General features: G+C 30.7%; 1 protein-coding gene across 5 annotated transcripts in view; it reads right to left on the reverse strand.

The window, feature by feature from the left end:
- LOC119644711 (sex-lethal homolog) overlaps positions 1-16863 on the reverse strand; it is a 67246-nt gene that overhangs the window by 7957 nt on the left and 42426 nt on the right. For 3 of the 5 annotated variants that reach the window (XM_038044423.1, XM_038044427.1, XM_038044424.1), the window contains exons 2-6: positions 16421-16466; positions 8707-9057; positions 8294-8401; positions 2789-2970; positions 2448-2656 (exon numbers count right to left, since the gene is read on the reverse strand). In XM_038044423.1, the coding sequence (XP_037900351.1) occupies positions 2448-2656; positions 2789-2970; positions 8294-8401; positions 8707-9057; positions 16421-16466 (896 nt within the window). The remainder of the gene's footprint in view (positions 1-2447; positions 2657-2788; positions 2971-8293; positions 8402-8706; positions 9058-16420; positions 16467-16863) is intronic. The other 2 variants (XM_038044426.1, XM_038044428.1) reach the window with 1 other exon arrangement.

Below are 16863 nucleotides of genomic sequence, written 5' to 3' on the forward strand. Positions count from 1 at the left end.
AAAATAATTATATAAAAAAAAAAAAAAAAAATGTAAAATATATTGAAAACAAATACCCGCAGTGGCTTCAAAAATTCCTCACCAGATAAATTTACGAAAAATATCGCACAAATAATTTATTTAATTGAGAATGAATCTTGCATATACATAGGCATTGTCATCTTCTAAAGGATATATAATTTAATTTTACACAGATATTGTCATCTTCTAAAGTATATATAATTTAAAAGTACGAAATACCTTCAGGATGTGTCGCGTCGCACTCGGTAGCGGTGGCTATGTGAATACAGTTCGCCATTTAATTATGAGAACAGTTTGAAATTATTAATTACCATTACTTAGAGTTTTTAATCGCAATGATATATTATAATCATTGAAATCAAAAATAAATATTTATGCGACGATAACAGACCGACATCATATATAGCAAAGCAGGAAGCAGCACTGCTAATTTGCGCAAGTAATGAATTTACATAAAAGGAAAGAAGTAAACTCGCGATAATCAATAAACACAAGAAAGGAATTACATTCGGACCGGTTGTGTATTTTAGATGTATGTACGTACTTACCACAAAAATTCAAAAAAAGAAAAATATATATATATATATATATATATATATATATATTTTATTTTGCGGAGATGACGACTTTTTTTGCATTGCACGTTTGAGTATAATTATGTGGTAAATACTTAAGCCGAAGTTTAAATAGTATAAATTGCGAAGAGAGCAAGAAAGACAGAAAGAGAAAGAGAGAGAGAGAGAGAGAGAGAGAGCAGTATTTTGATCTTCATACGTTTATACTTGAGGGCTGAAAGCGAAAGTAATAGCAATAACTTTAAAATCAAATTTATTCTCTTAGTCAATATTTTTTCTGATTATACGAGATCTGATGTCGTCAGTTCGAATACAAGATAAGCAGACCAATTTCGTCTGTCTACCCATTTATCTATATTTTTCTATATTTTTATATAATAGTACGGGCGTGGTGCCATGCTGATCTAAAATATATCTTTTCTCTGGTGAGTATAGAGAAAATATGACTTGGGAAAGCTAAAGAGAATTATTGATGAGAGATTTTTTTCCTTTTTATTTTAACAAAGGAAAATGAAAAGTTTGAGCATTGAACTCATTGCCGTTAATAAAAACAATGCAAGTGAAGAATTTGTTTGCTTCAGCAATAACTAAATGCCGGAGATCGGCGATAAAGTTTTATATTTTGTTTGTCTTTAGGCACTACAAAACAAACGACATCTTGATTGAAGAAACTGCTCCCCAATAACGATGCAGTAAAACCAAGAATTAATTTGGCTGTAGTGTTTTCCGTTATTTAAGGCTGGACTTAGGTACGATAAAATTTAAAGTAAAAGCTTAAGTAGAGGAAAATAACGTAATTTTTTCTATTCTTTTCCTGTGTTTTCAAGTGTAGTAAGCTAACTATAAACGAATGATGAGTGAATACTTTTTGTAGCCACTGTAAAAACTATATATATATATATATATATGTATATATATATATAAAAAATATATAAAAGTGTTTTTGTTTTTCTCTCTTTTCATATTTGTTGATTAATGTTTAAAATAGTTATGAATTTAATTTTTAATTCTCTTTAAAATAATTCTTTATATTTTTTTTATAATACAATCATTAAGAGATAATTAAGAGATTATTTATAATTTTACGAAAATATTTTTTTCAATATCTTCACATCTCGAATTACGTTTTAATAATGTCGTTAGATCAAATATAATTTCTTCTTCTTTTCCCATATTTTAACCTTTAGAGAATTGAAAAAAACGTTCACACAAGAGAACGAAATTTCAAACGAAAAAAAAAAAAAAAAAAAAAAAAATGGAAATATATATATATAAAATAATTTTTACAATTTTGAAAACTCAAAAATTAATAAATGAATATCATATGATGAATCAAAAAATCGAGCACCCTGAACCAAAAATTTTTTTTAAAAGTAATCATTTTAAATACTTATTCAAACTCAATGGTGAAATTGTTCGTAACGGTTAAAAATTCAAATCGTCCTGTTGCTTTCTTGTTTTTTTGTTGTTTTTTTTTTTTTCTTGTTTTTCAATATTAAGATGAGAGATATATTATTATCATTATTATTATTATTATTATTATTATAATCAATATATATATATATGATGTGTGTATATATTTATATATAAATCGGGGTTTAAAACGGTTCTCTAATTAATATAATCATATATATGTATATACTGTGAAAGATCGATAATCTTCTCTTCTTCAGTTTTTTTTTTTTTTTTTTTTTGTCACAAAAAAATAAACGCGTCTTGAATATATTGGTTTTTTTTTTTTTTTTTTTTTTTTTTTTTTTTTTTATCTTTTTTTGTTTAAATAAATTTAAATGAATTTCTGTGCATTTTGATAAGGATGAGGTTTTTGGTAACGTGTTTTAGTTTGTCTACCTCTATGCACCATATTATTGTAGCCGGCGGTGGTTGCTGTCGGTATAGTACCGGCTGTTGTTCCCATGCCCAGCTGTGTTACATATTGATGGGCTTTCATTTTGCCATGCTCCTCGGCTAAGCGTACGGTCAACGGTTGTGAGGCACCTTCAGGTATTACATTATTTAAAGCTGAAATGGCCTCCTGAGCTTCTTCGCGTTTATTGAATCTAAAAAAGGCAGGTTTTTTGTTTTGTTTTTGTTTTTTGTTGTTGTTGTTTTTAATTTATTCTTCATTTTAATCATTGTTTTGTTTTCTTTCGTCTTTCAATTTAATTTTTCTTTTTATTTGACTAGCTTACCTTACAAATGCCACGCCACGCGGTTTTCCAGTCAGTTTGTCTCTAAGTATATTCTTTTGTACAATGGAGCCATATTTGCCGAAGATGGTGTCCAATTGATCATCTGTGATTGTACGCGGCAAATTGGTTACATATAAATTAGTATCCTTTATGGATTCACCACCCGGGCGAGCATATGAAACCTAGGAAGAAAAAAATACATATTTACTTTCGGCAAAACTCGTCAAGCATAGCAAAGTCCTTTATAAATTATTAGTAAATTATTAATAATTTCGATCGACATTTGATTTTTACCGTTACCAATACAGCCGTACTCTATCAGGAGAATGTATGTTAACGCGATGGCGGATCTGCGGTATACCTTATCAGATTCAAAATTTTATTAATATTAAATTGAAAATTGCAATGGATTGAATTGCGAAAGCCCATAGATGTCAGACATAATAATGATAATAATAATAATAATAATAATAATAAGCTTTAAAGTCTTTTCGCCTCTATGAAGTCTATTATAACACAGCTTGGAAAATGGCTGGCGGATATCTAACAAATGTTTTGACTACGGTAAATATATACTCGTTGTTATATAGTTTTTTTTTTTTTTTGTAATGCCCATAAATAGAGACAAAACGTATATATTTCCGATTAGTCTTGAGTCGATTTTGCGATATTTGTTGTTCTTTTATTTGTACTCTCAAAGTGCGCATAATAATCTAGCTTCGCTTGCAAGCAAAAAATCTGATGAGAGAAGCGTTACTTTTTATGCTCATTTCACAGGAAAGCTGCATATTCGCGACACAATATGCGAAGCGAAAAAGCTACAATTCAAGCCACGTAAGAACCTTTAAAATTGATAAGATCCTGGAAATGTTCACGAAACGCAAGCGCGACCATAAACTGGAAATCACTTGTTTCAGCTGATTTGCGTTTATTTACTTTCTTATTTCTTATGACGATATCTAGATATTCTAGCACATATGAGGAGCAGTTGCTCGGAATTCGTATATCCTACTAGGAATGTGGATCACAAATATTTTTCAATATATTCCCACACATCGAAGTTCAAGACCCATCATAAATGATGATAGAATAATTTTGTCCGCTTCTTTTTCCTAAATTAATTTTGGAACTAACTACTAACTACTACTGACTGCTGATGATGACACCATTTCTGAGTGAAACTCAGTTATCGTTTTCTTTCCTTCTTTCTCAACTCGTTAATTGTCTCGATTTTCTTACATTAAATAAATAAATAATGGAAGAAAAAAAAAAATGCTTGGTCCACTTGTAATAAATAGGAAGCAAATACGAAAAAAATAATGACTAACCCCCCCTCTATACTTGATTTTCTAATCTACATTTTGAAAAATCTTTATAATGCACAGCCTCTCACTTACTTACTTGCTTGCTTGCTTCTTGCGTTGCCTTTGTCTACTGCTCCTCTGTGCATATGAAAATATTCCCAAAGTAATTTATCACTTATTTTTGCGAATCCTTCGAGATATACATGCATGCGAAAAATGGTTCATTTTTCATAGTTTGCTGGTAATTAATTTTTCATTAAATGTAAGCTAAATAATGTAAAGTGCGAGAGAATTGCTTAAAAAGTGCAATAACTACACTAAGCAGATTGCATAGAGAGAACGGACGGACAGACAATAATCTAATTTGAGGTTTTTAATTAATTAATGAACGTGTCACGTTTACGGGCGAAAGCCAAACAACCACCAAGCCAAAGACATGCAGCAGCAAGAAGCAAAAAGTCAATTTGGAGTGAGCTTCTCCTCTTAATGTCCAACAACTGGTTTCATTGTTTAAAAAAAAAAACAAAAAAAAATAAAAGCAAAAAAAAAAAAAGATAAATAAAAAGAGACTTGAAAAAGAATATATATAATAATGTTTCCATCTTCTGTCTTCTATGAAAATGAAAACAAAATTTATAACATAATTAAATCGAGAAAATCATTTCTCTCGCAAGAAATTCCTTTACTTGTGTACAATAATAAATTTTATATTTAGTTATTATTATTATTATTATTATTATAAAATGTAAGAGAGAAAGGAACTGTCTTTCCTGCGTTGCGCTTTTTACATAACAGCCGGTTTTATGAAACGACAATCGAAACGTTTGCAGGAGAAAGACTAAAGCATCCTTATCTGTCGGTTTGGTGTCCGTCTGTCTATCTGTCTATCAGTCAGTCTGTCTTCGGTGTCATTGTCGTCAGCGCAAGGTAAAGTGCATGGAATTCATCCGCACTCATTCTATGCGGACAATAATAACTAGTAGCAGAGCTTTATCACTAACTATTAAAATCAGAAGAAACAACAATGCGAGCATAACATAACAATCAAGTGAAATGTGAACACCATCAAGATAGAAATGAAAATCGAAATGAGTGGTAAAGACAATGAAGCTTTAAATGTGTTAAAAGCAACGAAACATAGAAAGAAACATAACACAACACAACACAACGCATCCCTAACAGATTTGCTTGTACATGCACAGGAGCAGTGACAAGTGTAAGGATGAAGGACAATACAAATTGAATTGTACGTATGAGATAAGAAGCTTAACTAAATAGAGACCAAAACGAGAGAGAGAGAGAGAGAGAAAGAGAGAGAAAGAGAGAGAGCGTTAGTGTGACATGAGAAAGTATGACGCAGGCAAAAAACACAAAGGGAATTCGATATATAATTATATTGATGATAAATGATATCAAAAGAGGGATAGGAGAGAGCACATCATGAAAAGGACAGACGGCAAGAAAAGTTACTTGTTTTGTTTTAAACGATAACGTTGTCTGACCTTAACGTAACAACAAACTATTAAATTGTAAAGTTACGATGTGTAAATGACTTTACTCTCTTTTAAGCATTCCCCTCAAGTTTTTAATTAATTTATAAATCGAAAAAAAAAAAAAAAAAAAAAATGCCAGGAAGTGGAATATATTTTGCGCATTCTTCTGCTTATAAATCAACTAAAAGAAGTTTTTTTTGGTGACTCCTTATGACTTACGATTGTTAAAAAAGGTCTTTTCCTTTAGTTGAGGTTGTCTTTTTAATTTAATGTACACACTACTGTCCAGTTGCGATTGATTAAAAAAAAAAATCAAATCTAACGATATTTTAGATAAGCAATTTTAGATTATTAATGGACACAATTTTACAGCCGTATGAGTATTCCAAGCGACCTAACAGAGATGTGCACATGAAATCATACGATAGGTGTAGTAAGCAAAGCTATTGCTATTTTGACTTTTTTTTTTTTTTTCAATTGTAAGGTCTAGCCATAATAAATATGAAAACTTCATAAACGATACTGAAGTTAATTTGTTTGTGTCCTCCTCCTTATTGTAACAACAATATGTAGTAAAAACAGTTTAAAGAGAGAATTTTTAAAAAAAAAGTTCAAAGAAATTTTAAAAGAAAAGACATTATAGTGTGGGCCCCGACTCTGGTCCACGATTAAATATCCTCTATCACACCCTACACCCTATTATTTATATAACGAATATTCAAAATAAGGCATTATGCGTGGAGTGGTCCGATCCAAACTATTTTCAATAGCTTTCGTCCTTGCGCCGTAGGTTGAGCGTGAGTCAGCAAGATGGGCAGCAAACGGATGATAGACATATATGCAGAAAATGATTCTGGAATCGATCGGTAAATGAATATTGTATTCGCTTTTCAGGCAGTATTATTAGATTCCTTAACTTCTTGCCATAGGAAAATCAAAAAAATTTTCGCCCTTTATAATTTGAATAAAAACCATGTTTTCTATTCTACTTAACATTTTATTTTTCATTTATCAATTTCAGTATTACCCATAAAAAAAAAAAATATATTTATATATATATACAAATATATATATATAAAATATACGTATATATATACATTTTTTTTTTCTTTATATATATATTTTTTTTTTTTTTTTCGGTTCAAGGATCATTTATCAAAAATATATGGATAATATTCGTTTCATTCATTCCACCGATTCGAACCATAACAGTCTTAGAGGTTGTAAAATACGTTTGTTTGCACATTCAAATTCATTTCATTTTCTTCAACAATCCCATCCCTTCCTTTAGCACAGCAAACTGATATTGGAGAGTTTTATTGTGAATATTGTGCTTTTGGATACTAAATTTGATACAAAGTGATAAAAAAAAAAAGTAACCATGACAAGTAAGTAAACAAAATTACATGTCCTTGTATGGCAATTAATATAGATCACAATGCCAAAGAATATGGCGGGAAAAGGAGAAGAGAAGAGAAGAGAAGTGAAGAAGGGAAACGTTTGTGACTGTTTCATACATATGGTGAGTGAGTTCGTGTCAAAAATTATTTTATTCAATTGCCAAACATTTTTCTCAGGTTTAGGAACGATATCGCGCGAAAACAAACTCTCGATAGAACTTAACGATCGGGCCTCTGTTTTCCCAATGTTTTAATAGATGTAAAGATGTAAGTGTTGTTGTTTGCATGTTTACTCAATGGCTAGACACATTTCGCCAGAAATCCAAAAACTAAAAAATAGTGTAAGCAACTTTGATATGAATAAAGACTTGTCTGCAGCGACTCCAGTTTTCATTAGTGAAGTTTTAAGTTACTGTTTTCTCCTTTAAATATCCAGGCAGTCGAAGAATGTTTCCTGAATGTTACACTAGCACAAGCATGATGACGCCTACAATGGGATCACAGTTAGAGAAGCGACGCGGAAAGGACTATTCGTTCGAATTTCAAATGGGGATATTAACAATTGCAGAAGGAGGAGGACGTTGCGATGCCCACTGACGCTACGGAAACTATGAAGCCTTAATAGGACTTGATCGGCAGAAAACAGTTCTAATTTATCTTTGCAAAAAAAAAAAAAAAAAAAAAAAAATGCTATTGAAATTAAGCCCCCCTTTATACAAAGCTTATATTACACTCGAGAGTGTCGCGATTGTTGTACACATTTTTATCACTTTCGAGCACTTGAACTTGATCTTTCATTGCTGTTTCAATCTCAGCTTGTGTTCTTATAACTATCCACACAGAAATTGATTCGAATGGATTGCCATCTAAAAATCTACAACGAAAATAATTATCGAAATCAAACTGCGGCCCCGAAAAAGCCTGCACTATTCAGAAGGCAAATCATGAATCTATTAAAGTATGAAAATAGTTTGTCTTACTTGCTGACCAAATATATTTAAATTGCCCACGTTTTGAATAAAAAAGTAAAAAAAAAAAAAAAAAAAAAAAAAAAGATTGCAACTCGCTTTTGGAAAAATGTTATCCTCGGCTCAGGGGGACTGTCTTTCGCTGTTTGTGTGTAAAGAAGAAAGCGTATCAAAATTCGAACAATATTTTCGCAATTTCCTGATATAAATTAAATAATTAATTAATTAATTATATATCACCGATAATTCTAATTAAAATTGATAATCGATTAATCAATCCTATCATTTTATGATCCATACAAACATATTTTTGGTTTGTTTACAAATTATTTTTCCTTACCTTTAAACGTTTATTCCTCACCGTAACACCATTTAATGACTTGATCGCATTTTGGGCATCTAATTCGGAAGCAAAATCAACAAAAGCATAACCAAAACTGTAGCCAGTCTGTGTGTGATAATTGAAATTGCCATTGATTGAATAGAGTTTTGAAGAGGAACATGAAAATGTGAATAAAATTTTATAATTATATAAAAAACGAATTGATTGAATATAATATATGTGTTGTTCTTATATACGCGACGCTATTTCTATCTGTGTATGCGGTTTTTGGTTCCTCGTGAATGAAAACCGTGTAAGAGAAATTATCTATTTTTCAGATATTTATTTATTTTCGCTTATAGTAAGAAAAAATTTAAAACATAAAAAATAAAAAAAATAAAAATAAATAAATAAACAAATAAACAACGTACCTTATAGTCTCTCATGATTCTGCAAGTGTTAATGGGGCCGCACGTTCTAAATAATGCGTACAGTTCACGATCTGTCATATCTTGAGGCAGATAATTCACAATCAAATTGGTGCCGTTTACGCCACCGCTATCGCCGACGTCGCCGCCACCACCGCCACCGCCAGTACCCGTACCACAATTAAGAGAGTTTGTGCTAGCAGCGGGTGCTATATTGCACATGGAGCCCATAGCACTGCCACCACCTGAAAAATCATTATAACCACCACGACCACTGCCGCGTGGATTCATGGCTGAGGGTCCAGGATACGATGAGGTGAAATCTGTGTCCTGTGGTGAAAACGCATAACGTGACTGAAATTTCGAAATTCAAAGAATTTTGAACATTTTATTTGTCGATGGCGCTTTTTGGTTCGTTACACTTTTGGGAAAAATTTTTAACGCAACTCTATTCATTTGTGATTTTTGTTGTAAATCAAAATTTTTTTTTTTTTTTTTAAAAAAAAAAAAAAATTTTTTTTAAATAAATTTTTTTGTTTTAATTTTTTTTTTTTTTTTTTTTTTTGGCAATGAAAGGAAAATTATTAAAATACGTAATAGAAGGGACGCACACACACACACACATAAATATATAGAATAAGAGTTAGAAAAGGTCAAGTCATTCAATGTTTATGCAAAACAATATTTTAAAAAAATTGTGATTTTTTTTTATATTTAAATTTTTTATTTTATTTTATTTTTTTTGTTATTTTTTTAATATTTTTAATTATATGAAACGACAAGACGCACATACAGTATTGCATACAAAGAACGGGAAATATTTAAAAGGAAAATTGAAAATTGAGGTTTACAAGAATAGAACACATCATTATCAACATTAACAACAACAACAACAACAACAACAACAACAATGCAGTTCCTCATACAATAGCAATTTGATGACCGAAGGGATAAATAAACCGATGGTTGAAAAAAAAAAAAAAAAAAAAAAAAAAAATAGGAAATTCGCTAAAAAAAAAAAAGAAAAATCAATAGGAGCTCGAACTTGCATATAACTACATAATTGTTTAAAGAATTAGGCAAAAAAAAAAATTAGATAAAGAATTTGTTACTGCTTATAACCGAACCATAGATATTACACAAGTAAATAAAAAGACTGACTCGATCACTGTGATATTCTAAGACAATTTTTAATTACGTTCGTTCATAAACGGTAAAATTTTTCACTTCGCTTCTATAGTACATAGCCCTAAAGCGAAAACGTGTCCGTAGTCAAAAATGGGCAATTCTTTGATAATCCACTTCATAAGTTAGCTCTCCTCTTCCTAATATAGATAATGTATTTAATCCCTTTACGCCCGACCCTTCGATGAAAACAGGTAATGTGATAAAAATCGTAAGACAAGCATCACATGGGGCCTTTGATATGTATGAGACATTGGTGTTTCCTCCTTTGCGAGTGGGATTATATAGTCGATCGAGTTCGATCAGAAGATATTACCCAAAGGAAAATATGGCCGCGAAAAAAATATCTTTTAAAGCAGGAACAAAAAAATATCACCAATCTATTATTAGCCGGCTCAGATGAGGTTATTCGCTGCCTCCAATACCATATAAATAAAATTGGATCTTACGAGAAATGTCGTTAAAGTTTAAAATTTTTATTTATTTACTTAAAAGAAACGTTTTCCAAGGAGAGGAGTTATGTGGGCACTCAACAAATTTCAACAATCTTTGCAAAAACGCCAGATTTAATTTCTTATTTGATGGTAATAGATATATATATATATATAGAATACTTGTTTTATCGGAAAAGCAAATACTATAGAGAGTGGCTTGGATCAGCATCACTTTAGAAAAATTTCCCGACAAAAACCGATTGCATATAAAATCAATTCAGGAAATTTGAACAGGATGGCAGCATTTTTTCACTCATATAAGTAATGCCTCTTACAAAAAGTAGGCCTTAATAGGGCAACAATAAACAAGAAAATTATATTACACTATGACTGAGTCGTTAATGTGCCTCAATTCGCCTATCGCCGTCGTCGCCTTAGTTTAAAGAAAAAAAAAAATAAAAATAAAAATAAACGAAACAACAATTAATTGTTAATACGGTATAAAAATATTGAATGGTAAGAGTGTGGGTAACGTTTCCAATTTTTATGGAGGATATATGTACGGATTGTCCGCGTATCTTTTGATCAGTTCGGGTCGTTTTCAATGCCGACACTTAGGTGCAAGAACTTTCAATGATTTTTCCAAATTTAAACTCTGCACCTTAATATTTGCGATTAAGCGCAACTTTCCTAGAAATGCTGCACAAATGTGCACAAGGACCGATGGGACAAACGACAATAGATTTCATATTTGATATTGAATAGGATTATTGGGATTTGAAAGTTCCGTCTCTGGACATTGTAAACTTCTTCACAAAATGAGTTATGCCACCCAGTCTTCGATGATGGATCTAATTCTCAAAATAAGTACTTGATTCTAACAAGCTCTGCAACAAGTTTTACTTACATTAGTCTACGTTTTAGTCCCCACATCCCCGTATATAAGGGAATCTTATGAAAAGTAAGCGTTTACATGCCAAGAATGTTTGTATGTGTTATTAGTTTATGACGCAGATATGCGCGAATATTACGCGAACTGATTTGGATTATTTAAAACTCGGCTTGTGTCCCACTATATATTATATTAGACGAGTGTGACCATTACACGTCTATGTAGTAAGTTTTTATGATTGTCACACGTCGTAACCCATCATTCAATAAGTTGCCGGGGGCTTGACACATTCATGATATCGTTCTTGACAAATCCAAAATTTGTGGATTTCTGGATAGAATCTACCCGTCAAATGATGCGTTTTAATATATCATAATTATCTGATTGTAAGTTACTTTTCAAAGTCAGATTTTCGTTTGTCATTGACTTTTTAATGGAAAAACAAAAAAAAAAAACAAAAGATCTTTTATCTTCACACCATCACTATTGGTTTGGAAGACGTTGTGGCGCGACTCTTTGTTGCCGATAAATAAAAAATAAACTTGTGGCCGGTTTGCTAATTTTAAATGAAGTCATATGAGCAGCGATAAAGGGCCGTTGCATGAGAGATAATTGCCATCATAAAGATATCAATTCCATTATAAGTTATAATCCTACATATATTATATGATTAAAGCGGCCCGAACTATAAAGATTTCTCCGCAAAATGTATTACTTATAAAAATTTTTTATATATATATTTTTATAAAAATTTTTTTTGTATGTATACATATATATGTATTTTCAGTTATATGTAATTTTAAAAGGCAACATACCGCAAATTATGCAATAAAGAAATCATTGAAAATTGCACTTGAAACTATTCTCTAAGAAAAATCATTTTAATTTATTTAATTCAATCAATCGCATTCACTTTTGACTTTCGTACATGATAAATAAATTCTGCAGTAGTTGCAGCACAGCAGAGCAAATAATGAAAAAAATCTTTAATTTAATAAAAATTATTAAAAAGAAATCTTTTTTTTACGAAAATCAAACAGACGCAGTTTTATAATATAAAAGCGAAAATATGCGAAAAATTTCAAATGCATTTTGATGCTTAAGAATCGAATGAAAATAGTGACTTGATCTGATCACGACCGGTTGTTGGTGGTCGGCTGGTCTGCTTTTCATTGTCACGTTAAAAATGCTTTTTTTATTGAAAAATAAAAATAAAGGCAAAATCAATAAAAAATAATTACCTTACCCCCCCCCCCCCCCCACCAAAATACTAGGAAATAAATATTTAATATTATGAATGCCGTAAAAATAAAAAATTGAAGAAAAAAAAAAATGTTGTCGAAATCAATTTCATTATAAGCCAAAAGCAAGCCCTAACATATAGATTTATTTACTTTATTATTATTTTTTATTCGAATGTGTTTTTTTTATGAATTCATCGGTACTATATTCTCGTTTGTAACCTGTTTCCATATTAAAGATGAGTTTAAAAATTTAATGAAAACCCAAAAAAAAAAAAAAAAAAAAAAAATTGAGGTCAAAATAGAGCAAAGAGAGAGAGCAGCAGAAGATGACAGAATATGATAAAGCTTAAGAAGTTTTCAATGATTTAATAATAATTTTAAAGTAATCAAAAAAGAAAAGGTATAAAATCGGAAAGCAACAACACAACAACAACACCAAATAGATAGATTTCTTCCATAAGATATACGAGTTTCACTGTTATTTAAACAGGGAATTTTCCTTATGACTCCACTAATTGGCATTTGATTCTTTTTGAAGGCGACTTATTTACCAGATAACAGGTTTGCATGTCGCGTCTTGCGAAACTCTTGCGAAATAATACTTAAAAAGAAGGTTCGTTTCTTGATAAATTTCCTTAAAAATCTCGGTATGCGTGTTAAAAATTTAACCAGCACCAGCAGGATATATTCCTGCAGCAAGCAACAAATAGTTAAATAAAGCAAACAAAAAAAAAAAAAAACTATTCACTATAGAACGAATCTTGGACACCTGTTAACTAAGATGAAAACACAGCGTTGTAGCACAATATCTACAAAATATCCATTTTTATGGGAGATTCTCTTCTTCTTCTTGTTTTCAGGTTGACGACAACATTTTACTCAAAAACTTGCTTTCGTGCTTCACGTACACCACACCACGCTAGCTTCAAAAAAACTGTGGTAATAGTAATCGTTGCAAATAGGCGAACGAGTAAAAAGCTTGTGAAACAATTCACATCCACATAAAGTCGCTGCGTTAATCACCACACCTGGGAGACAGAAGCGAGAAGACAACTAATCATTGTAGTTGTAATAGATGAGATTTTCGAGACAATTAACCGAAGTGAATGCATCTAAACTAATGGGCCTTTATACGATAACTTAAAAATTGATGCCGAATTACTCTAATACTATTCCCGCAGGCTTGGACAGAACATAACTGTCCTTCGGGACAATTCTTCTGACAATCAGTTACGAGTCAGTTTTTAAAGAGTGGACATGTTTGCGATAAGGTCGTAATCTCTTTTAATTATGGATTTGAATATTCATACGATGACTTATAGCCACAGCTAAAACGGTACTAATGTCAGTGTAAATGCTCGTATTTTCAGAGAGAGAGAGGTAGGTCCCCTCTCCCTCTCTCGCTCTCTCTTCCCCTTTTAAAATATGCGTACTAGACATAATTATCGAAGGCAAAGCTGTGCGCTAAACATGCCGTACGACCGATCAGGCACTCGAATTATTACAAAAGAAGCACAGCTTGAGAAGGCTAACGAGAGAGCAACAGAGAGAGAGAGAGAGAGAGAGAGAGAGAGAGAGAGAGAGAGAGAGAATAATGGTAGCAATCAATTTTCAAAAATTTGCATCAATTCCTATCATTTCGTATTTATAAGCCCCAGGTTTTTTCAAACTTGGCGCAGAATATTGAAAATCGAATGCCAATTATATGGCAATCGTTAAAATCGATTACCAAATATGACATAGGAAAACAAACACATAGCTAATAATACATCTCTCGAATCGTAGGAATGTAAGAGAGTACACAAACATTTTTTTTATCAAGTTTTTTTAGTTTCTCTCGTGTGACCCAAAAGTTTACAGCCATTAGAGAATAAAAGTTAAAATTATTTGCTATACCATCTTAAAGCAACAGCGCAAATTGTGGAGGGTGCAAGCATTGCTAAACGTGTTCAACTCACATTAAATACAGGTCGCACACGGTAATATGATAGAAGCTTACAAGCACCATTAGACGAACGAAATCGGTTACCCCCTCAAGGAGAAGAGAGAGATAAAAAAAAAAAAAAAAAATTCAAATCCATGTCAATTTTCTGTTTTCTTTCTTCAAATTCTACAAACACTTGGAGAACCTAACTGGTTGTTGCTTAGCCTATAAAAGAAAAAAAAAAAAAAAAAAAAATGTTTTGATACATAATTATCGCAAATGATATATAAGAGATGTGAAGCGTGGATAAGGCGCGAAATGATTGATACGTCATTCGCTTTTTTATAATCTTTAAATATATTCATTATTACGAATTGATCGATCGCCTCTCTTCCTTCTCTTTACTCAACTGCTTTATTGGGAAAAAAAAAAATCAAGTCTTACCGGCAAATAATGGCAAAATTTACCCATTTTTAGGTGAGACAAATGTTTAAAGACCAATTCGAATTGTCTACGTGCAGTGCGCAATAATTAAACGTTTTGTAGTGACGTTAGAGATTTCTAATAAAATCTGGAGAGGTAGGTGAGAAGATTGAAAGAAAAATAATGCTTTTAAAGTTTGATATGATAATTCTTTGGCTTCTTAGCTTGAAGGCGCATGCAAGTATTTTTATCTGTTCCAAAGAGCTATGAGAAGGAGGGAGATATTTGAAAACTTTATCTTGAAAAATTAATGATTTTTGTTTTTTTTTTTTTTTTTCTTTAAAAGTCTTTAGCATTGCTGCTGCTGCTGCTGCTGCTGCTATTGTTGTTGTTGTTGTAGCTAAACTTAATATATCCTCTTTTATTAAAAAAATATATGTCAGAAGAAATCTCACTGAACTTAAGTGCTTTGAACTTTTCAAGCGGATAACGAAGGTGAGAATAAGCAGAGTATATAGCATAAGGCAATCGCAACGGCAACGTCTGGTTGCTTTTTTTTTTAATTTTTTTTAATTTTTTTTTTTTTCATATTGCATAAAAACAAACTACAAATAAATAAGACTAATTAAAAATTATAGAAAGAAGAAAACGTAATCGTGTTTTAAGGACTGGAATCCAAAAGCGATAAAGAAAAATACTAAAATCGAATCCTTAAGTTCAGGCACGATAAGCGATTTATGTATGTTTGCAATTAAGTCGGGCAAGGCAAGGCAAGGCAAGGCAAGGCAAGGCAAGGTAAGGCAAGGCAAGGCAAGGTAAGACAAGACAAGGCAAGGCAAGGCAACAAATTTTTGGAAAACATTCTTAAAAAGATTTGCAAATACTTATGAATTTATTTTATTCGCAGAGATTTTACGTTACAGGCTGCAAAAAGTGATAAATTAATGAATGAAAAGTAAAGAGATGGAGTCATAAAAACAATTTTTTTTTTTTTTTTTAAAGCAATTCTTTCTCTTTGTTACATAAACTATGATTATTGGTATTATTATTGTTATTGTTATTGGTGTTGTTGTTGTTGTTGTCGTCGTTTTTAATTATTGTTTTTGATTATTATTATAATTGTTGTTGTTATTGTTGTTGTTGTTTCTGTTGCTGCGGTTGCTGCTGTTATTGTGTTTAAATATGTTAAATTGTTCTTCTCTATTATTTAATTAAAACGAAAAAGGTTTTGTTTTAATGTGAATACGTGTGTTTTGAGTACATATTGTTTACTGGGTTATATTGGTTGTTGCTTTTTTATTCGAGTGTTCTGTTTGTTTTGTAACCCTTTTGAATTTATATTTGATATGTATATTTTTATATATTTAATTAATGTTTGATTTTTTTTTTTTTTTTTTTCAACATAATAGATTCAAATTCAATTCTTTTAGTCAAAAATGCCAAAAACAAATACAAATGCATTCAAAAAACTTTGAACTTCAAATTTCATTTTAATAAAAATATAAAATATATTATTGCATATTTTTTTTTTTTTTTTCATTTTATTTTATTATTTTTTTTTTTTCCAAATATATTTAAGCAAAGTGCAAAATATGGAAAACAATTCTTTACATACCATTCCTGAAGGCAGTGAATGAGACATACGCCACATACGTTCACCGCTGAAATTAGAAGAAAAAAACAAATAAATATTTTAATAAAGGAGCTGTGTGTAATAAAAGAAAACGAGAAAAATGAAAAAAAAAAAAAAAAAGTTAAAATTGAAGAAGAAATAAATAAACGAAAATTAGTATTTTTGTAAGGCGTTTTTTTCTTTTACATTTTCAAAAATTAAACAAATACGTGAAGAAATATAAATTCAATGAAATGAATGCAAAATGATATTTTTTTTTTCCAAATCTCATTACATTTTTTAATTTTGTAATTTTGTAATTTTTAACATTCAACTTATAAAAGTTTTAATTTAAAAAGATGGCAAAATGAATCTTTGTTTTCTGTAAAATTTCCCCAACCGGCCCTGATTTATGTTTCGCGATTATTATTTAATAAAAAAAAAAA

The sequence above is a fragment of the Glossina fuscipes genome, unplaced genomic scaffold, assembly GCF_014805625.2.
Source record: "Glossina fuscipes isolate IAEA_lab_2018 unplaced genomic scaffold, Yale_Gfus_2 0, whole genome shotgun sequence".
Taxonomy (NCBI): domain Eukaryota; kingdom Metazoa; phylum Arthropoda; class Insecta; order Diptera; family Glossinidae; genus Glossina; species Glossina fuscipes.